The 22,729-nt window shown below is 50.5% G+C and overlaps 1 protein-coding gene and 1 long non-coding RNA gene across 5 annotated transcripts in view; one reads left to right on the top strand and one right to left on the bottom strand.

The window, feature by feature from the left end:
* LOC119247239 (uncharacterized) overlaps positions 1–9,478 on the bottom strand; it is a 16,866-nt gene extending 7,388 nt beyond the window's left edge. For all 3 annotated transcript variants that reach the window (XR_008552118.1, XR_008552119.1, XR_005125687.2), the window contains exon 1: positions 9,326–9,478. This is a non-coding gene — a long non-coding RNA (uncharacterized LOC119247239). The remainder of the gene's footprint in view (positions 1–9,325) is intronic.
* GRAP2 (GRB2 related adaptor protein 2) lies at positions 4,164–22,729 on the top strand. 2 transcript variants are annotated; one of them, XM_037513520.2, is made up of 7 exons: positions 4,164–4,254; positions 10,623–10,714; positions 13,220–13,339; positions 16,440–16,608; positions 18,366–18,554; positions 19,758–19,880; positions 20,442–22,729. In XM_037513520.2, the coding sequence occupies exons 1-7, from the start codon at positions 4,177–4,179 to the stop codon at positions 20,619–20,621; spliced, it is 951 nt and encodes a 316-aa protein (XP_037369417.1). In that variant the 5' UTR covers positions 4,164–4,176; the 3' UTR covers positions 20,622–22,729. The 2 variants fall into 2 exon arrangements, with proteins under 2 accessions (XP_037369417.1, XP_037369418.1); XM_037513521.2 differs by lacking the exon at positions 4,164–4,254 and adding an exon at positions 9,529–9,670.

Here is a 22,729-nt window from a genome sequence, read left to right as displayed (position 1 = left end):
TGGGAAGTCCTGTGGCTGAGTCAAGGCCCGGCTCCCTCTTTCGATGTGTCCTGAGCCTGGATCTTCAAACAGCTTTGTGGTGTTATGCAATTGCTCTTTTAAAGAGATGCGTAAAACAGAAACCTTGGCTATTCATAGCTAACTTAGGAGGGGCTGAAACGGTTCAAGAAGTTTCTTGCCTGGTACCATTTTGCCAGTAACTACGCACTTCTGGACACAAACACTGCATCTGGATTTTAAAGAGAAGCTGTTCTAAAGAGCTGTCTCTTTTGTTTTCATCCTCCATGGTGACCATATTTTAGGAGTAGATAAGCATTCCTGCTAGATGATCTGCATATTTTTGCAGGCTTTTTGGTGGTAAGAGAAGCTTAGATGGAAATGCCAGGAGGCAGAAAAGTGTGCCTGCGGGTGCTGCCCGGTGCAAAGCAGAGCTAGTCGCAGGGCTGCTGATGGGTTGCTGCAACTCTTACAGCAGGGAAGTGAGAGATGCAAAGCCAGCACGGAGGCTGGAGCCTGGCATGGTTCCGCTGCAGGACGCCAGGGCCAAGGGCACGTCCATGGGATTGGGGGAGGGGGGAGGCTGCTGGAGGGGACTTGCCGCCCTGGTGCTGTCAGTTCTCATTCACTTTACGGCAGGCGGCTTTTCAGTCATTTCTAGAGCTGATTACGATCACTGGCAAGAAAAGCAGATTGAATCCACCCCTGAGGTTCTCTGCAGAAGTGTCTCTAGCTTCATCTCCCCCTAAGGTCAGAAGCCCTGAAACTGCAAATAGCAGCAAGAAGGCTCCATTGCACTGACACCGCTCCGCCCTCTGCCTCCCTCCACCGCTCCCCCCCTTCCTCCTGCCCCGCTTCCCTCTCTCCCATTGTCCTTCCCTCTCCCCCTCCCTCTCCCTGCCCCCTTTCACTCTTGGAATTGTTGCTGCCATATTTTTATCTCCATCATAATTTTCGTTTCCCAGATGCAGTATGTAGTGGGGGTAGGTACAGATTATAAAACAAATTGAAAATAGTGAATAAACTCAATTAGCTCCATTTCCTTTCTCCCTGTGGTAATTTAAAACTTTTCAAAATTTAAGACTAATGACTATCAAGGAATAGGATCTAAATTTCCATGCATTTTTATGATGAGACAGAAGATGACCCTAGGGGTGTGGCACATTTACCCATCTCTGTGGTTAGAGGCTGTTCTAGGAGGAATTTACAAAGCCCTGTGATTTGAGCAAAAGAGCCCATACCCCACCCTGAATCTCCCTCCTACTAAACAGCGTCTGAACAGATTTCATCTCACAAATGGAAATGGGATGCAGACACATTTTTTTCAAAGTGATTTCATGAAGAGTGAGCCTGTTTAATTGTGGTGGGTTTTTTTTTTTTTTTTTTTTCAGCCAGGATTAATATTATAAGCTAGGGAGCTGGTGGTGTGCCTGCGTTGCTGGCTTTGCCAGGCTATCTGCGTCCTGGGGAGAGGCAGAGTAAAGTGCTATTACTGAGAAGCAATTTTACCTCTGTCTCAGCCTCCTCACACAAGTGACTTACTGCCGTCAGGACCAAGCACCCAAGACTGATCTGAGTTACATGTGCTCTAGGCAAGCTCCCCCCCAGCTCAAGGTTATAGCGAGAACGTGCCTTGGATATTTTTTCTTGTCTAACTTCTGTGACTTTGTGATATGTTGAGCAATTGCCCTCCCCTTGTCTCCATCCTGCTTATTAAGGTAAATTTGCATAGAAATGGGATCTTGGATTTCAGGACCATTCACCTGACACTTGATCTGCTGAGGTCACCGGTGTCTGCGGTTGATACCCTGAGGGCGACCCACCGAAGCCAGGTCTCCCTGCAAACTAGAGGCCAGGCCGTAATTAGGAGAAGCTTTTCACGTTAAAGTAATGGGGTGAACCAAATCAGCAGAGGCATTTAGCACTCACCAAGGAGGGCAGACTACTCCTTCCTGTTGAGTGGGTCATCCTAGGTCACAAAGATGTTAATTTGCCTTAGATGGACAGATCTGAAGAAGTGTACCAAAAAATTACATATAACTTGCAAATGAGTTTTGGCTGGTGATAAGGCTCAGAGGATTAACTATGACTGTTTACTTTGGCTCCCAAAGTATTTTTTGCTTAATATCTTGGGATTGGTAATATTCATCTCCGCAAATTACCTTTGGAAGATCCAGTAAATGTGGAAAATCAGAGCAACGAGCCCCTTGCTATCACCACTGCTGCAGTCAGCTTTAACCCCTCCTCTCCACGGCCTGCGCCCCCCACCCAGTCACCCATCTTGTTTACCCAAATCTTGTCACTTCCGCAAAAATTCCCACGAAGGGCACACTTGTGGCTCCAGACTACTGGTCACTGAAAGTGTACTAGATCTGAGGGCTCCGTCTTAACTAACCTCAAGGATTTCAGACCTACTCAAATTTGGCAAAAAAACCATCAACACCAAACAACAGCTTTCAAGGCTGTGTCTTAACAGTCATAGCCAGAAGCCGTGTGGAAAATAAGCATCAAATTTCAATGAGAAAAGAAATGTATTGTGCCTCCCCAGTGGTGCAGCGGATTGAGCTCTGTTGAGCTCCCTGCTGTGAAGCTGTCCGGATTGAGCTCTGCTGAGCTCCGTGCTGTGAAGCTGTCCGCAGCCTCTGCAGCACTGGTTCTATTTCGGGCCGGCCAGGGAGAAACCCACATGGTGCGGCAGACCTCTCCTGCCTCGCCTGCTGCTCCCCTCAGCAGTGTCTTTGGTCCGTCTGCCTGTTCTGCTCCCCACTCTGTCTGGTGAATCCTCTCACCCTCCTATGCCTCTGACCTCCACCCCAGTTCTTGCATAAATAAATAAATCTTAAAAAAAAATAAATAAACGTATTGGGGTCAGCTCCCCCAGTTCTTATATGAATAAATAAAAATTTTTAAAAAAGAAAATATACTAGGTATGGAAGAAAACATGTTGTTTTTTGTCAACTGCCTTTGCTAAGGGCAAATTCCTTCCCTAAAATTACTTTCAGACAGAAATACTTAGTCTGCTCTGTGTTACCTTTGGCTTCTGACATTTCATTTAATCTCACCACCTTGCGAGTTGAATACTGAGTTCCATTTTACAGATGCAATAACTGAGACTTCAAGAGGTGTAGTTACTTAGGATTCTGCTCTTTCTAGTCTATCCCACTGCTTCCTAAAAAAAGCTCACACTACTTCATGCTAAGTGTCGCACAGAGACCCTCGGCGATCGCTATACAGGTCTCATGCTTTACTAGGAGACCTTAATGCGATTAAGTAGTATTAAAAGAAAAATTTCAAGGCCTCTGACCGCTGGGTTGCAAAGCTGCCCGCAGCCTCTGCAGCGCCGGTTCCATCCCCGGCTGCTCCCCAGCCACCGGAGGAGGGTCCCACATGGCGCGCAGACCTCTCCTGCCGCCCGCTGCTCCCCTCAGCAGTGTACTTCGGTCCTTCTGCCTGCTCTGCTCCCCGCTCTGGCTCTGGTGAATTCTCTCACCCTCCCGCGCTTCTGACTGTGCCCAGTGCTTGTATAAATAATAAATCTTAAAAAAAAAAAAGAAGAAAAATTTCAAAATATACTTGGCTAACACGATAATACTACCAGCAAGGATCCTGATCGATGGAGCCCACCGACTCTAAAACCCAGCACTAGGATGCCACGGGCCCAGCTGACCAGTGCTGTCTGATTCTCTTAAATGATTCAGATGTAAAAGAGAAAATGGCATCTGCCGAATTAACACTGCCTGGTTAAATATAGCTGCCAGGGGACAGACTCAGGACAGTATTTACAGAACAGTCTTTCCAGACCCTTGGGCCTCAGGTTCGAGATGATAGCAGGTCTTCAGTCCTTATCAACCGGAAGCAGAGGTGCCCCAGTAGGGGTGACTGGCCAGGGCCAGCAGAGGGAGACAAGGGGAGAGAGGAACACCTGTCTGGCTTTCATTTCTTGTTCCTGGTATCTGGGGTTCAGAGGATGATACCAGAACCAGATCTCGTAGGCCCCACAGCTCTCCCCCGCAAACAGAGCCTTCACTGTGAGCCTGAGCTTCCCGACCAGGCTCAGGGGCACTTGGCCATGCTTCTCCTGGGTGGGAAGACAGCTGGACCACACCCCGGCTCTGCTGGCCTGCTCCTGGCACAAAGGCACAATGACCACATGCTTTCTCTTCCAGCTTCCGTTACAACATGGAAGCCATCGCCAAGTTCGATTTCACTGCCTCGGGTGAGGATGAACTGAGCTTTCACACTGGAGATGTTCTCAAGGTAGGTGATGTGGGCCCAGGAGCTGTGGGGATTCGGTCACGCTTGTCCAAGTTAATCTCACAATCCATGCCATTGTTTCTTAAGAACGACACACGATTCCTTTCGCAAAGAGTTCACCTCAATCCAGAGGGTTCCTTCTGAGCATCTGTGTGCCAGCTGCAAGGCCGGGTGATAGAAATGCAGTTGGCATCAGCTACCATACTTGTCCTGAGATGCTCACAGTGTGCGTGGGGGGGACACATCCATCCAAAGGGTGATGCTAGGGAAAGAAAGATGGCGGCCGTGGGAGCGTGTGACCCATCCATGTCAGGGGAGGCAAGTGGTGAGTTGGGCTACAGTTCAGAAATGAGCAAACCCATGCAGAATCAGGTGAGCTTTGTCAACCTGCACGAGCTGGCACTTACTTGGGAGGGTGGGGAGTAGACAGCTGGAGGAGTGTGACTCAACAAAGAGCTCTCACACCTGGCTTCTCACGGCTTCTCAAAACTTGTCTTCCGCCCACATTTGAGTTGTAATGGCCACTTGCTGAACTGAAGACACCTTGGACTTTTCCCACATCTCATGACCACACTTACATGCCTCTGGGGGAGCCCGTGATGCCAATGGCCCCTGCCTGGCCTCAGAGCACCCTCAGTTACCCTGATCCCTGGTCCTCAGCAGCCTACATGGGCCTTCTCACAGCTGAGGGCTGCACTTGCCATAAAAAGAACCTTGTGGGTACGGGTGAGAGAGGCCTCTCTAAATGCCTGTGGAATCAACACCACTAGCTGACCCTGCAGGCTCCCTCCCCAGCTGTCCAGGGGCTCTTGGTCCTCCTCCCGTCCCCCCTCCCTGCCCCCCGCCTTTCCTGGACACTCTTTTAGGTGCTCCTCTTCCTCTCTCTACCCTGAACTGTGAGCTCCTCTGAAGGTTCTGCCTTGACTTACTGATTTTCCTTCTCGCTCTGAGCCTCCCAACCACTCCTCTGGCACCAGCTCTCACCCTTGGGCCAAAGGCACTCCTACCCACCGCTCCTACTCTGGCTCTGACTGCTCCTTCCTGACTTCACACTGTCTGCTGGGTGTTGTCTTGTGGACACCAGCTCATCAGCAGCATGTCTAAAATCAAATTAAACTCACCTCCTATGAGGTAGGTACTCACTTTTCCTCCATTTTACAAACATAGAATCTGAAGTGAAGGTGTTAAATCTCGTGTTCAAGGTCAGTCAGCTCGAGTGGGACCATGGCAGGCTCTGATTGGCTCTCTGGCTCCTGAACCCTGCTTTGTGGTGAATATTCTTTTCTCATGAGCCCCTCCAGCAAGACCCTCTTCACTGGGAAGGGGTGTGAGGTTACGAAAAGGGACATGGGCTTTGACCAGCTAGATGGCATGTGAAGCCCCACTGATTAGTGTCCTCGGTTCAGTCCCCTGTCCCTCGTGAGCCTTAGTGTTTTCATCTAAAAGGGGAGGTGTCTATCTTGCAGGCCGTGGAAAGGGTTCGAGGTAATGTTCCCAGCCCAAAATGGATACTGAGAAAATGCTCACTCTATTATCAGGGCACCCACCCCTGCTGTTCCTGAATGGCCACTGCCACAACCCCTTAGCTGACCACACCACCACCTGTCTCTTCCTCCTTCCATCATTCTATACAAGTCCCAGAGGGATCTTCCTAGAAGACAAATCAGATCATCACCTCTTACTCAAAGGCATTCAGGGCTCTCCATTACTGACTGATTGAAATCTAAGCCATCAGGCTCCAGCCCACAGCTCAATCTCATCATGATACACAAGCATGCATGCACACGTGTGCACACATGAACACATGCATGTGCACAAACACACATGTACATGATGCGTGCATATGTGCACACAGACCCTTTTGTGTGTATGATGCCTCACAGGGCACACTGCAGTGACACAGGCCTTTCTCTGCCTCCCCCGGCTCTGAATGCCCTTCTCACACACACACCTATTTGAACACCTCTGCAGAGGGACTCGCGCTAATCTTCCCCACTTCTTAGCACCCTCGCAGAATGGATCACTCTATCATCAGCTCTTTCACTGCCTTTCACACACGCTTCATTGGAGGCACTTATGATCTCGCCTCCTGTGACAGTTGTGAGCAGGCGGAGCCTCCACGCGCCCGTGTAGCCTGCATGTCCTACTCTCACCCTGAAGGGTCTGAGTCCCGGTTTATGTGTTGGCTGCTCCACTTGCCAAAACTCTGTAAGGAGGGTGGCAGGAGTGCCTCGGGGTCTAGAACAGCAGGAAGATGGCCCTCCCGAATATGAGTGAATGAATGAATGAAAGAGTGAATGGTTGATTCCTCCACTGGCCTGTCAGCAGAGCCAGGTTCATCTTTGTGTCTTCTCAGCATCTAACACAAGTCACGGCCCCAAGAACCTCTCAGGATGTATTTCTTAATCGTTAAGTTGCATCTTTGCACGCTCATTTAAAATTCTATCAGAAGGCCACCCCTCCCCCTTTTCGGATCCTGCCATCACAGCTGTAGCGGTAAAGAGAAGAGTGGAGAGGGGCTTGTCGGCTGAGTCTCACAGGATGTGTCTGTCACAGTGGTTAGTGGCACTGCCTGTGGGTCCCTCCACAAGACTGCAACATCTCCAGAAAAGGGTAACACCCCAGGATCTTTAAAATCTTTTCAAAGCCAGCTCTTGACTGCCCCAGCAATTCATTCCCAGGATGGTTTTTTCATGCTTGGCCTTTAGTGCTAAAAAAATAAATAGACTTTTTCATTAGATCCTACCAAAAATGCATGACAAGGTCACCATCAGCCGCCACCCAACTTGAGTTCCTCAAGGTGAGGTGGGGTTTATTCATCTCCATAATCTTGCACCTACGTGCAAACAGCAGGTGCTCATTAGATTTTGATCAGCATGGAATGGTAAACAAGATGGCGGCCAATCACTGACTCCTGCTTCTCTTAGGAGAGAAACACTTGAAAAGTCAGGAGTAGGATGTCTGGTGTTCTTGTCACAAACTCCCATGCCTATAGCTATGCACAGCTTACATTTCCCACTTGAATTTGTCAGTCTAAAAATGTCTCTTGACCCAGTCCATTAGTATCTGCTCCTGTAATATACCCAACTCAACCCCATTTCTTCCTGCTGAAACAACGGCCTAAAAGCACTAAGAGTTAATCCTCATCATTAACTTTTTCAAGACTTCAGGCTTCCGCTATGCCTCTAAGAGCTGTAATTCCATCCAATTTTAAATTTCCTCCACCCGTACATTTTGTCCTCTTCCCACGTCTAACTTATTCTCAGGCCATGTAACCCAGAAAATTATTCTCATTATAGGCAACATTACAAGAATTAAGACACAGTATCCTGAAGTGTGAAACTACATGTGTTTAGGCTGAACTCCTGGCTCAGGTCTACACGATGGGTACACGAGATAGGGGGAACCGAACAGATGGAGAGATGAGAAGAACAGGAAGTGCGGGGCCCCGGGCCCACAACGGCAGGAGGAAACCACCTCCCCCCAAATAGTCTTCTTTACCGAAAATTAGATTTTTTTTTTAAACCTTGCCTTCTATATACCATAAAAAGCCTGCAAATTTACCTTCCTGGGAACATGATCGCAGGCGGACTGAGCTCCAGGTGGTAGAGAGAAATGGCTGCACTGAGGAATAATCTTTGTTTCTAGAGGAGGTAGATGGGTGTGAGCCACAATTACTAAAATTACAGCTGGTTTCAGGTCAGAGAGCTGAGTACAAAGTGGGGTTCTTACCATGATGAGCCAATTTCCAAAAGGCCTCTTTTACCTCATCCCTGCTCACCTTTGGATTTTACATTTGCTACCCGGGCCAAACAGAACATTCCCAGGTGACAGGAAAAAGGAATTCCAAAGCCATAAATGTGGGGAGCTGGCATGGAGTGAGCTGTCCTTGTGTTCTTTCTACACAGGCACTGCTACTGGGTTTCCTAGTTCTGCTTTTGACCTAGATTTTCTGCTTCCCACCCTCCACCCCCTCAGCACACACATACCCACACGTCCTCGGTGATACCAACAGTCCCATTTGATGTTAGAAACTCTAAAGTTTTCTGTTCTCAGCAATTCTAGAACTCAAATGTGGGACGCTTTTATTTCTTCAGAACAAATGATTAAATTCAAAACATACACATTTAACACTTTGAAGAACTCACAAGCCCTTCTATGTCCTTCAGAGATGGAGCCCTCCCTCATAAGCCTATCACAGTATTTTACAAAATTATATTTTAAAAACCAGCAAATACTCTCTGAAGGACTTTCAGCCACCAGGGCTCGTGTGATTCCCACACCAGCTCTGTGAGGCGCTAGCTGCTTATTATTATGCCCATTTTCCAGATGGTTAATTACTTGCCACAGGTCACACAGCTAGTCCAGGGCCGAGCTAGAAACCAGGGTTTCTCATTCCAAACTCAAAATACAGTCTCCTTTCTTCCACCCCCAGAGTGCTATGCGAAACAGGACATCACCTTCTCGGTGACTGGGCTCTCTCCAATTCTCTTCCCATCACTGGGGCACGTGATGTCAACTCCACCCACTCTGGGGTGATTCCCAAATCCCAAACTTCAGCCCCCACTCCCTCCTATGTCCAGACACATACCTCCCCCTGCTCGCTGTGTTTTGCTTCCCAGCTGGTCCCAGGGGCAACGTGATGCACTCACACAGACTCTGAAGTCCACCTGTTCTCCTTCAGACCTGCTCCTCCTCCTGTAGTTTCTATTTTAGTGACGGCTACACCACCCACTCAGCCTCCCAAGGCAGAATTCCAAGTCATCCCAGAATCCCTCTCCTCCCTGAGCTCCCCAGAACAGTCACAAAACCCTGCCCATCTTCCTGGATTCCTCTAGAATGTGTCCCGCCTCTTAGGCCAGCCCCCTGTCATCGCCTGCCTGGGTGGCGACACTGTCTTCCAACAGCTGTTCCTCCAACTTACCACGCCAATCTACCGTCACGCTCTGGCACTCTAACTTCTCCCAACTCTAATCCTCACCGTGCTGTCTCCTGCTTAAAGCTCTCTAATGACGTCCCATAAATTTCAAGATAAAAATCCAAACTTGTCAACTTGCGCTACAGGGTCCTGTACCTTTACTTCCGCTCGCTATACTCTTGGGGTCACAATCGAAACTGCAGCCAGAAGTGTTTCATTCCCAAAATGCACCTCCATCCTTCCCAGAATGCACCTCCCATCCTTCCCAGAATGCACCTCCCATCCTTCCCAGAATGCACTGTGCCCCTTCCCAGAATGCACTGTGCCCCTTCCCAGAATGCACTGTACCCTTCCCAGAATGCACTGCCTCCTTCCCAGAATGCACTGTTTCCTCATCTCCCAAGGTCCCATCTACCTAATTTCTTTCTGTGCCTGGGTCACCTGAATGGCATCTCCTCTAAGAATTCTTTTGTATCCATCGTCTGCTTCTCCTTTATCACAGTATGTCAACCAGTTAAGACGTTTGCAGTTACAAGAAAAAGAAACTAAGCGTGGCTTAAGCAATAAGATTGTTTCTTATCCAAAGTCCAGAAGTAGGAGGGCCCTGGATGACTAATTCGGTGTCTTGGTAACATCATCAAGGTTCTTTTCAAATGATTTCCATCTTCCCTCCATCATTCCCAATTATTGGTTGAGCCTATGCAGTGTATTGTATGATAGAAGCCATCTCAGTGGGGGAGGGAAAGAGGCAAATATTTGTGTTTTTTTAACACTGAAACTCACTTTCTGAAATAAGCTGAAGTCACATAGAGCCACATGGGGCAAATCATGAGTAAGCAAGGCAGGTGATAACATTTGGGCCATGGGCATGGTCCAGGCAGGACCATCTAGTAGAGACCAAACTCCTGGTTTGGCCGGTGACCCGGCTCTAAAAGGAAGTTTAGGAAAGGCGGGCCATACAGCACGTGTGCAAACTGTGAAACACATGGAGTGTGAACACAAAGAGTCATTGTCAGAGCCGGCCACCTTGAATGTTTAAGTTTTAATCTGCTTTAAAAAAAAAAATAAGAATAAACTTTAAGGAGTTTCCTGGTTACCTGGCAGAGAAGGAAAAATGCTGCTCTGGCCTCTCCTCCATCTTCCCATGAGGAGCTTCAAAGCCCGGGACCTAGGACGCATGAATATGTAAACTGGAAGGAGACAGGGGATCAGGGAAGCCCCACAGGGCCTGAGTCTGGGAGGCCAAGTCATGGTGGGATCACCCGAATGGGCAGAAATAACTTGGGGTTCACAGAATTCAAGCTGCAAAGATAAACCTGCTGCCCCCAACACCCCAGACTAGACTAGGGATGTGGTTGCTTGGGCTGACTTTCCCCTAAGTCCAGAAGCCACTGCCCTGCACCTTTCTCCGGTTGCTCCCTGACCTGTCTGTCCTTCCTTCTCTTCCTTGTAGATCTTAAGTAACCAAGAAGAATGGTTCAAGGCAGAGCTTGGGAGCCAAGAAGGATATGTGCCCAAGAATTTTATAGACATCCAGTTTCCTGAGTAAGTATTTCCAGCCTGCGAGATGGGTCTACCCACACACACTCCCCCTTCCTTTTTCAGTAGTCGCTAAAATTATCCAAGCATACCCAAGATACTGTCAAAAATGGTTGCCGCTGGAGAGGGAACCACACAGCTGAAGGCCAGGGGTGGGAGGGAGATTTGCATTTCACTGCATTGCCTTTTGAATTTTATGCCATGTGCATGTATCGCCTATTTTAAGTTTATAAACTGAAATCATCTATAATTGTCGCAGCAGGGTTTCCAAGAATTCCAGGGGGGGCGCTGTTGGCCACCCCACTGCAAGAGCTGCTGCTTCAAGGCACTTCATTAACTCCCAACCTGCCTTCTACCCTAACCCAAGGCTCTCAGCCTTTAATGAGGCCTGTGGCTGCTCCCTGCCTCCCTGCCGCCGCGCTCGCACCAAATTTGGTGGAGGAAAAGGGGAAATTCCCTTCACGGAGGGGAAATGAGAAGTTGAGATTGGGGCTCCGCTGTCTCAAGACTTGACCACAAGGGCTAGATAGGAATCTAATCTCATTCGAGAGGCAGGCTAGCCCAGAGCAAAGGTTTGCTGGCAAACCGAGCCGGCGAGGCCTGGGAAGCAGCGTGAGAGCGAGCCGGGCGAGTGACCGCTGACCTCAGCTCGGCCCCGGTGCCGCTCGTAACCCAGTTGACCACATCATACCTGCCTCCACCCTCAAACCTCCACGCTCGCCTGCACGCTCTGCTGCCGGCCTGGCTTCCAGGGCCGCTGGGGCGCTGGAGACCACCAGAAAAGCCCCTCTCCCCACCCCCAACTCACCCCGACTCACGCCCCCACCCGCCTCCTGCAGCTCCGCAGACACAGACGCTGCCTTTCCTGCAGCTGTGTGGAAGGAACTGTCTGTGCTTCTAGCAGAGATTCTCCCCTCTCCCACATCCCCGTCCTCGCCCTCTCTGCTGGATCTTGCCCATCAGCAAGCAAGGATGCTGTCATCTCGCCCGTCTTAGCAAGAAACAAAAACAAAAGGAAAAACTTTTGATCCCAAATCCCCTTCCAGCTCACTTTCTGCAAAAGAAGGGTCATGTCTCTCTCCGAATGCCTCTCCTGTTCTCTCCGGAACCCTCTTGGCCCCTTTGAAGCCTGTCTTATCGAGGTGACCATGGACCATCAGTCCCCCCGGTCACTGCAGGTGACCATCTCAGCGGGCGGGGTCGGGGGGCCTGGCCCCCCCTGCGGGCGACGTGCCTCACTGGGCTGCCAGGCCACGCTTCCTCCTGCTTCTGCTTCCTGCTCCCCGGCTGCTGCTCCTCAGCTTCCTTTGCTGGGCCCCCTCACCTCCCCAATCTCCTTTAGGGTTAGCATATCCCCCCTCCCGGGGCGAGCGAAGCGTGTGCACCTGTTGAGGGGTGAATTTGTACGATAAAATTTGATGAAAAAAGAAGAGCTGCCCTCAGAAGACGCGCCCCACTCCACCCTCCTTTCTGTTCTCACGGCTCCGCAGCACGTGCCGCCCCCCGACATACTCTCCCTCGCCGTATCCGTGTCCATACCCATATCCCACCCCTGCCCGCGGTTCGGGTTCCTGAACCGTAGAGAGCACGGGGAACTGCTCACCGTGCCAGCCGCGGCCCGTCCCCACTCGCGGGCCCTCCCGAGACAACCACCAGCGCGGCCTCCCGGAAGCAGCGGGGCGCAGCTGACCGCTGAGTGACTGCACTTACTCACTTCGCTTTCCTGTGGTTGGGAGAGGCTTCTGGGCCCCTGCCTGTTGCCTCGGCCAGGTGGCAGGGCCTAGCCTTGTCCTTGCCCACGTGGCAACCCTCCCAGTGGCTGCCGCCCTGCCCGGCTTCCCTGCAAGAGCAGTTTCTCCTCAGTCTCTTCTTTTCTACAGTCAAGATTCTTGTCCAGCCTGGGTTTGTAAGGGAGACCCCAGGACCTAAGCGTGTAGACACTGCTCTCTGGCTGCTGTGCTGCCTCCCTGGTACCTCCCAGCCTTTGCTGGGCACCCAGAGCACAGCCCCCTTGCCCTCTGTGCCACAGAGGGAGCCAGGCCTTGCACTGGGCCTCTTCCCAGGGCCACCAAGGTCTCAGCCTGGCAGCGAGCACCCAAGGCCCTGCCCTCCAGGGTGGACTGCCCCCGGTGCCTGAAGTCGTCTCCCCTCCGGTCCATGGGGGTTTCTCCTGGCTGCAGCCTCGCAGCTGTTGGCAAGCAGCCATTCCGCTGTGAGTCACGCCCACACTGCCCCATTTTGGTGCGGTGGCACATTTGCGTGGTCCAGGCTTTCCAGGCTGGAGAGACTTCTCCTGAAGGGAGAACTAAGAGGGTGTGTGGAAGGGATGTTCACGGCCGTGCTGCACCCTGTGTAGAGCTGTTTGGTTTCCAAAGTTCCTGGCTCCTCCTGAGTCTCCCTCTGCTCCCTCCTGAGCAGAGTCTCAGTCCCTCTCCCTTGGGGGTCTCCTCTCCTCCATGTCTTCGTTGTCTGGCGTCTCACCAAGATCCTCTCGTTTATCTCACCTGATAGATGGTTCCATGAAGGTCTCTCACGACACCAGGCAGAAAACCTCCTCATGGCCAAAGAGCCTGGTTTCTTCATCATCCGGGCCAGCCAGAGCTCCCTGGGGGACTTCTCCATCTCTGTCAGGTACTGACCATTCCCGACACCCCCCTGACCCAGATGACTGAAGCTACGTGATGACCTCTTGAATGTGACCTAATGATCAGGAGCTTGGCCTTTAGTCAATGGTGATGTCATCCAATTCCTCCCCTTAACACCTGTCCGATGGTTTCTGGCCAAAATTATGTGCACCTTCATCTGTTGTCCCTTCTAGCCCTAAGTCTTCTAGAAGGACAGGATTTCATCTACTTCATCTGTGTACAGTCGACAGTGCCTTGTACCCAGCAGGTGTTTAAATAGTATTTGTGGAGGGGAGAGGGAGAGAGATGGAAGGGGAACGCCCAGTTGTCCAGATTGGGGTTGACATCTTAACCTCTTTGTTTACTATGGTGGTCGGTCTGAAGAGGGGCCAGGGGACAGTTGGAATCGTCAGCCACCGCTGTAGGATGCACACATAGTTGTAGGTGGCTGCACAGAAAGAAAGGTTACCTCGATGCATTGCAATGCAGCAAAACTGAGAGCCACAGACCCGGCAGAGGAGGCCTGGGATGGGGGCGGGGAGGCTGTAACAGCAACATCTCACAAATGTGCAGCGCCCGGGAGGAAGTGACTCAGTCCTGGCAGAAACATGACACAGCCCCACACTCAGAAACCCCACGTCTGAGCAAACTGCCTGTGGTCAGTGTGTCGGGGAATGCAAGTCATGTGTCAGACACGTGACCTCATGTGAAAGTATAAGAACGCACACCGAGAAGCGAGCCTGGCCGGCCTCCTGCAAAGGCACTGCAGGAAATGCTGGGCTAGGTTATTCAACGTATTTTGAAAGGCATGCAGCTTTAGTGCTTTAAATACGTAAATCCAATCTTGGGTAATAAATTGAGGTGACTTTACTATTTAGAAAGAATGGATATTTTTAGGAATTGGTAGGAAGTTCTTACAAATAATGGATCAACCATTGCTATGCACGTGTGCGTCTAAAGTGCTCAAAATAGCTTGGTCCCTTTAGCCCTGCCCAGCCATCTCATATCACTCTTAATTTTCCTTGACTAAAACTTTTTTCACAGCTTGGGCGAGGGTAAATTTCAGCCCAGGCCAATATTGATGTATCACAAATTCTAAACTTGTGAGATCTTAACTAATGAAATTCGGCTCTATTAATAAATCTCACAAGTCAGATCTATTTCTCCAAGGCCCCAGTGACAGACTGGCCAAGTAAATTGTGAGATTGAAGGGCACCTCAGGGTCACTCTGCTTTCCATAAACTTGACTGTGACTTCTTAACTATGGATTATAGTTTCTATTTCCTTAAAGAACATGAGTTCTGCAAAGCAGTCAGCCTTGACTCCTGCCAAAAGTCCTCCTCTGCTATTGAGGCAATGGAGCTTCTCATTGTGGTGATTATTACCATAATCATTATTGCATTTTCTGGAGAATTATAGTGTAATACATTCCAAAGCAAAATCATTTTTATTTATTACATCTGCTTTCTGTCATGGGCACAGATAATTAAGAGCTAATTGTAGTTCTATCACTTAGCATTTGTTAGGAGTCTGAGACACTAGACTTCAGGGTCTGGGGCCCTGAGTCACTTTCTCTTCTCTGCCCATCTGGACCTGAGACAATGGTCAGACTGCTCTCTCCAGGTCCCAGATGACCAACTGCAACCTGGACATCCATCCTCACAGCTTATGAAAGTACAAGGGTTAATGTTTTACACCTGTGTTCTTTCACTAAGAGGTGGTGGATGAATAATTATAATATTCCAAGAATAGTTCTTTCTCCTTACCCAGATGTGAGGAGTAGTGGCTGAGTTGAGCAATGTGGTTTAGTGTGAAGGAAGTGACAGTTAGTGGCCAAAACCAAGGGGAAGACCAGGCAGTGATTCAAAGTGTCAGTTTCTATCCATGGACCTAGTTCACCTGGTTAGCAGAGCCCTGTTCAGAAGACAAGGCTGAAGATCAGAATTCCTGTTCGCTTCTGAACACACACCACTAAATCCATCCCTGCAAAATCTCCACTAACCTTCAGGAGTATCTTTACCCTCCAAAATTTTAAATTCTTGACCCTTCTGCTGAATCAGACAATTGGTATCATTAACACCAGTTTATTTTTAGATATAAATGTATGTCTGTTGACAAATAAAGTTGACATCCAAAAGAAAATGTCTTAGCAATAGAGAAAGGCTGGAGCTAATAGTAAAGGGTCAGTTCCAGCCCCTCACCTCCCCTTTCCAAATCAACCTGGTACAAATGTGCCCCATCTCCTGTGATCAACATCCTGGCATCAACAGGTACTGGTCTAAAAGATGTTAGCAGGTACCTGGTGTGCTCAGACCCACCAGACTGATCAGAGACGCAGGGTTCTTGCCTTAGCTCTGCCTCTCATTCACAGTGACCTTGAGCAAGCCCTCCACCTCCCTGAGCCTCTGCTTCCTGATCTGTTACATGAAGATTTAAGACTAAACAATGCCTGGGGTCCTTTCCAATCAGAATTCTGCAATCCTGTAAAATACTTTTCCCCCCAAAAGCTCAAAATACTTTGTAAGCTTATTCATGCAAAACTAAAACCAAGCCCAAGACCTCTCCATTATGGAGAGAATAAAACCTGACAAATTTTTCAGGGTAGTTTCTTGCCATCCAGAGCGAGTTGACAGGCTTAAACAGAGCTGGCTCAAAGCATAGCTGATAACAAAACAATAACTGCACAATGGAAGCCACCAGAAAACCCCTCATCCCTCAGCATCTTTGCCTCTGAAAAGTACTTTCTGAGTCTTGGCAGAGTCCTTAGCCTGGCAAGGACTGAGAGGTTGCCATGTTTCAAGTAAACATTGTAAAAAGGTCCTTGACCCCTTAGTCTTTACAGCACTTGGAACATGTTTTTCTTGTCAAAGTTCTACTGCAGTGTCAGAAGACAGAGTGCCTTCTGCTAATAAAAAGCCCCTCTGGCAGCCTGCATCCTGAGCTATCCCTCCCACGACTCTCCTATGAGAGCTGATTGGGCTAGGCCACCTGGCCGTGCTGGGCAGGCCCACCACATTGCCACTGCCTGCCCGAACAGCGCTCCGCCACGCTGGAGGCGGGTTCCCTGTTGGCCTGTAACATACAATTTGGATTTGCTTGATCTCCAGGCATGAGGATGATGTTCAGCACTTCAAAGTGATGAGAGACAACAAGGGTAATTACTTCCTGTGGACAGAGAAGTTTCCATCCCTCAATAAGCTGGTGGACTACTACAGGACGACATCCATTTCCAAACAGAAGCAGATCTTTCTGCGGGACAAAACCCAAGAAGATCAGGTACGTGCCAAGTCCCAATTGGCCCCAGGCTAGAGATTTGGGGCAGCCGGAATCCCACGTGAACCGCCAAGACAGTGCTTTGGTGGGCAGGCCACCCGGGGGTTGGGAAAGGCACAATAACTGAAGCCAGAACTCAGTTTTAATGCCAGTAACACATCCTAGCCACGTGATTTTGGAAAGTTCACCCGTCTCAGTTTCCTTATCCATAAAATCAGACGGTGGAGTCCTCTCCCTCATGGATGGTCCGAGAAGACACTGTGTCCCCTTTCCGTCCTCCCTCATCACACCCCAGACACTCAATACACATGAGCTACCTCACAGTATTTTGTGCCCAGCTCAGGAGTTGCCTGGGAGGAAGGGGCACTGGACTGCCCAGAGGGACAGAAGCTGCCGGCCTCATGACAGGACAGGATGCAGCAAGAAGTGGTTGGGGGAGGAAGCTGGACCTGGAATTCCTGCTCTGGGAATGGTTTGGATCGTAGAGTATGGCTTTAATGAAAATGCATCAGACAGACCTGCATTTAAGCTCTGATTTTCCATCCCTAACTATGCTCATTACCTAGCCCGGGTAAGAAACCTTTCTGGGCCTCAGTTTTCTCACCTGCAGCATGGAGGCAACATGATGTGTCCTTCACCAGGCTGTGGTGAGGATTCAGTGAGACGATATAATTATAGCACTTGCCACAGCCTGGTCCAGATCAGGTGCTGAGAAAATGCTAACTTGCCTCCCATATGTAAATTCTCATGAGCTCATGCAACACATACACAATTTATAAAATATTTTTCAAAAGAAAAAACTTGGTTATAAGAGACAGGTATTGTAGAAAGAAGCATTGATTGGAAGAGTTGACCCAAGGATTGGTTATTTGAAAGTCACTGAGACTTTCAAAGCAACATGTGTTTTGGGGGGCAATAAAGAAGAACCTCCCTCTCAAGGAATTGGTTAGTTTTAAGCCTGAGAGTTACAATCAGAGAAAAGGGTGTTCCCACCAGTGTACACAGAAATTCAGGAAGGAAAACAAAGGTCAACCAAGACCTTGATGATTATTTTAACCAGGAAACGGACAGAGGTATTAATTTACTAGGATGTGCTTGCTGAGATAAGAGAAGGAACACAAAATGCATTGAACTGGATTAAATGGTTTATATTTGAGAAGGGATTAGAATGATGCCTGAATATACCAAGCCTAGGGCCCTGTGTAATTGTTCATTAAATAAAAATTACAAGAAAGTATCTCCGATTAAGGAGTGGCTGTAGCATTAAGGGGAAAAGGCCTTGCTCCTTCCCAGCATGCACAGCGGCTGGCCTGGTTTCCATGGTGCTGCCAGAGCATTGCTGTTTGGGTCACTATCACCAGGCTGTAAATGGCAGTTAAGAATCACGCAAAGTCAATAGCAGGGCTTATCTGGAGGGTAGAGTGTCCAGCAGTGTGGCAACATGTGATAAGGGGGTGGCATTGTGTCAGTATAATGGAATATTTAAGCTTGATTACACAGAGGAAAACAAGCGCACTAGGAATGCTCTAAATGGGTCCCATGGGGAAAATGTCAGTGGTGAGCCAGAGGCATGCCCCCCAAATAGGGAGAATCTGAAAATACAGAGGCCACTTTGAAAACGGGAGGGTCTGAACCATTGATTCTCCTGAAGTGCACCCCCCCACACCCCAGCTGTGGTGAGCAAAGTCTGGGCAGAGCGGGCAGGGGCGGAAGGGCCAAGGGGGCAGGGGAGGGTTTGCATCATCTTTCTTCCCTCCTAGGGTCGCCGGGGCAACAGCCTGGACCGGAGGCCCCAGGGAGGCCCACACCTCATCGGGGCCATGGGAGAAGAAATCCGGCCTTCGATGAACAGGAAGCTGTCAGACCAGCCCCCTCCCGCTCCCTCTCAATATGCCCCGGGACCCCCATCAGGGCAGCAGCGGTATCTCCAGCACCCCCATTTTCACCAGGTATCTGGACAGAATGGAGTGGGGCACGATGAGGGGAGGATCTGCTCTCCCTGGGGCTCAGGCCACCTTGTCCCCACAGCCTGGGAGAGTGTGAAAACCCCCTGCTGTGCAGGAACTACCACCGCAAATAAACTCTGGGGACTGGGGGCCTGGAGACAGACACCCCGGCAGTCCAGCCTCATCAGGCCTCATAAGTCCACCTAAAGGACCCTGTGCCACAAATGGTAGAAACTTGGCACTGCTCTTGGCACAGAAGCCTGTGACTTGAATGGTTCCACGCGCACATGACACGCTCACATCCTTCCCTGAGACCTCATGAACAATTGCTTTATTTTCCTATCAGTACAATTCCCAATCCATTCAACCCCTTAAACGATCCAGCTGTCCAGACACACACATGCACACGCACACACACACACACACACACGGATTAACACAGGCAGCAGAGCCTGGCTTATTTTTTTATTTATCCCCTGTGTTGTTCCAGACGGGGTTTTAGGCGGCTTACTGAGATGGACAATACAGCCAGATAACATCATTCCTAAATTCCTTAACAGGGCAGACAAAGTTCTTTGTGAGATGCCCATATGTGTTTCCCAGCCTCATCTCCTGCTACCTCTCCCCTCCTCCCCATGCAGGGACACAGTCCAGCAATGCTGAGCTGCCTCAAGTTACTAGGTGGTCCATTGCATTTTTCCCCATGCCTTTATGGCTTGTATATACTATTCCCTCTGCTTCCAATGCCTCTTCCTAACCAATCCCATTCCATCTCTAAGCTGGTGTTCAAGCATCACCTCCTCTATGACGCCCTTCCTGATTACTCAGGCCAATTTAGACTCTTCTCCTCTGCTCACTGATCACTCAGATCTGTATGACTCCCCCTCTAAAACTGATGCTCCATGAAGACTGGGACTTTCTTTTCAAGCTACATCTCCCCAGGGGCAGTACTAGTGCCATACACATGGCAGGTGCCTGGTAAATATTTCTTGATTGAATAAATGAAACCTGTCATCATCTTGGCCTTCAGAATCTGTGATCCCTTTGTCGTCCTTCCCCTCTCTCCATCATCTGGGATTGATTGTCACCTTATCGAGTATTCTTGGAACACCGGCTATGCCCCAGCACCTACCCAGGCCCTGGGGAAGCCTGTGAGGGGTGTTTGTGGCCGTGTGGTGAAGGCTCCTTTGTCACATCTGTTTCCAGGACCGCCGTGGAGGCAGCCTTGACATAAATGATGGGCACTGTGGCATGGGCATGGCCAGCGAAATGAATGCCGCCCTCATGCACCGGAGACACACGGACCCAGTGCAGCTGCAAGTGGCCGGGGTAGGTGAATTTCCCTGTCTGGGCCCAATGAGGGAGATGTGTTGGGCCAATCAGAGAAATAAGTAGTTTTCCAGGAGAGATGTCCAAATGCATGGAGCTCAGAACAGAGGTGGGGGATCCCAAGGGTGAGGGAAAGGGGCAGTTCCAGGGCCGAGCAGATACCAGCCTGTCACCATCCAGTCTTGTTCTCAATTCGGCCGATGGGCCCCACCCAGTCCTCTTATTCTTAGGCTCTAGTCCCAGCAGAGGGACATCCCGTGGCCTTAGGACGAGAGCCGTCTTGACTCGGCTGCGTTAGCCCAAGGGTGGTTATTTGGGGCCCCCTGCCAATGTGTCTGTCACTGGCAGGGAATGAAAGACCCTGTGTGATGTAGGGAGAGCCGCGCCCTAAGACGCCCGTGGGGCTGGAGGAGAACCCAAGTGTCTGCAGCAGCTGCCGCGTGTGACACCCATGCTCAGGGCGCAGCGCCAGGGGCCGCCTGGCGGGGCGTAGGGCTTCTCCGGCTGGCGGTGCCCCAGGCCAGGCCCCCGCTCAGCAGGAGCTCTGTGTTGCCCCCACAGCGAGTGCGGTGGGCCCGGGCGCTGTATGACTTTGAGGCCCTGGAGGATGACGAGCTGGGGTTCCGCTGTGGAGAGGTGGTCGAGGTCCTGGACAGTTCCAACCCATCCTGGTGGACTGGACGCCTGCACGACAAGCTGGGCCTCTTCCCTGCCAACTACGTGGCACCCCTGAGCCGATGAAGCCCTTCTGGGGGAGTCAGAAGCCGTTGCCTGAAGCTGCCTGCAAGAGAAGGGACCAGGAAGAAAAGCTGGAACTACACAGACACACGTTCATAGGTGCAGACACGGAGACCTGCGTGAGCACATATTATGATAGTAATTTATTGGCAGTTGGGGTAACTGGCTGGAATGAAAGGAACTCGGGTGAGAACTATATTTATACTTCTTTTTCTGCTCCCCTCAGCGGCAGGCAATGGGGAAGTTGGGGGGTGGGCAGGGAAATGAAACTGAAATTCCCCCTGTCCTTGAGGTGACATCACTTCCTCCTCGTCTGGGGGATTTTCACTCAGAATACCTAAGCCGTCCACACCCGGCATTGGACACAGAACAACAGGGCAGAGTTGGACTTGGTGGGGCATGTTCCTGCTCACCTGCACACCCTGCACAGCTCGAGGGCTTTTGGGGCCACTTCCCTGTGTTCTCCAAGGGCTGCTGGACTGAGAAGGAAGGCTCAGCCACGCGATCTGCTCTGCGGCGGGCAGCATGCAAAGGACCTGAGCAGCGGGCGTCCAGGGTCTCCTGGTCTCTGCTAGGCCCAGGCCCTCAACTCCCTACAGTAAATGCACGTTCCTCAGCTAATCCTCTTCCTCTGGCTGATGTGGAGAAGCAGAGACACCATAAGGCACCCAGTGCTGAGGGGGAGGGATTTTCACCACACCCCGTGGCTTACTTGGGTGACACCTCCGTCTCCCTGGCTACCGAGAAAGCAGCATCCACGACTCAGTGAGGTGCTTGAGGAAGCCCAGCCAAGATGGCTGGATTTCAGGCCCTTGTTTTGTGGTGACACGGTGTCTCTTTGGGGCTCAATTTGTTTGTCCTCTTGGTTCTCTGTGTTTGTGAAGATGCCTTGCCCGGCGGCACAGAGAGAAGCCCCTCAAAAGAGCACTGGCTCTCGGGCTTGCTTTCTTGCCAGCGTGACCGGCTGAACATGGCCCTGGGTGGGAGCTGGCTTTGAACAGAGCTCTCTGCTCCATCTAACCATTGGACCGTTGCCAACACCTCTCCCAGAGCCGCACCTGGGGAAAGGAGCCCACAGTCACTGTCTCTTGTCATCACCCCAAAATAGAATTGCACTTCCTAGTGCTCACCCTGGGGGTGTGCAGCGAAGCCAGCCTGGCTGGGGTGAAGGGGCCCTGCAGAAGGAAGCTGGGTGTTTGGGGAAGCCTGTGAGCAAACATGTCTGCCCTGGGGGTCTTAGAGGAGAGTGTGTGTGTGTGTGTGTGTGTGTGTGCATGCTGAGACATGAAAGAAAGTGCTAGTGTGTGTGGAGGGGGCTGTTCCTTTCTCTCCTTCCACAGCCCTCCCTTCTCCGAGGGGGAGGGATAGGGCAGCCATTATGGAAGGTAATAGAAGAAGGAAAGAATTTCTGAGTCAGAAGTAACTGTCAGTGAACGTAGCCTGTGCCCCTTTAACTCTGAATCCCACGTTTCTCTGATCCCCACGTTGCCTCTGGAAGAAAGGGAGAAAGAAGGTGATGGATCCTGGGAGGGAAGAGAAAATAGCCTGGAGAGGAAGGAGGGTGTGAGCATGAGGGAGGAGCGGCTCCAGCCTCCAGGAACGAAAGCGCAGAAGGAAAAGGCCAAAGCATTTCAGGAGGCGAAGGAGCAGCATGAGAGACACAAGGGAGGGGAAGAGGCAAGAGGTTACGTGGGATGACAAGGAAGACATTGGGGTAACGAGCCAGCGCAGACAAGCCAGGAAGGAGGGCCCAGGCAGGTGAAGGAAGAATTAGAGCGGAGAAATGAACGGGGTGGAGGGCGGGGGGCAAAGACACCACAAGGATGAAGACTCACGAAGGAGGGGACCTAATAAGCTATTTTGGTGCTAGGTAACGTGAACGTGCTACAGTAAATACAAGCCAAAAGTGATGTTTGATTTTACAGTATTTACAAACCATATGCTTCCAACAGCCCACGAGCTCCATCCATTTGTCTGACTATGTGGGAGGACCAGCCCCAGTTAAGACAGAAACAATTTGGTTCAGCCCAGTTTTTGTACCTTGAAACACTTCTCAGGAAAGCAGTAATAAAAGCAGTGCCCTTGTTTCGCAGAGCGGTGTCTAGTGTCTG

This window comes from Talpa occidentalis, unplaced genomic scaffold, assembly GCF_014898055.3.
Source record: "Talpa occidentalis isolate TD23 unplaced genomic scaffold, MPIMG_talOcc4v2.1 talOcc4.16, whole genome shotgun sequence".
In the NCBI taxonomy this organism is placed as follows: Eukaryota; Metazoa; Chordata; class Mammalia; order Eulipotyphla; family Talpidae; genus Talpa; species Talpa occidentalis.
Note: the sequence above shows the minus strand (reverse complement) of the source record. Positions and strands in the feature narration are given on the sequence as shown.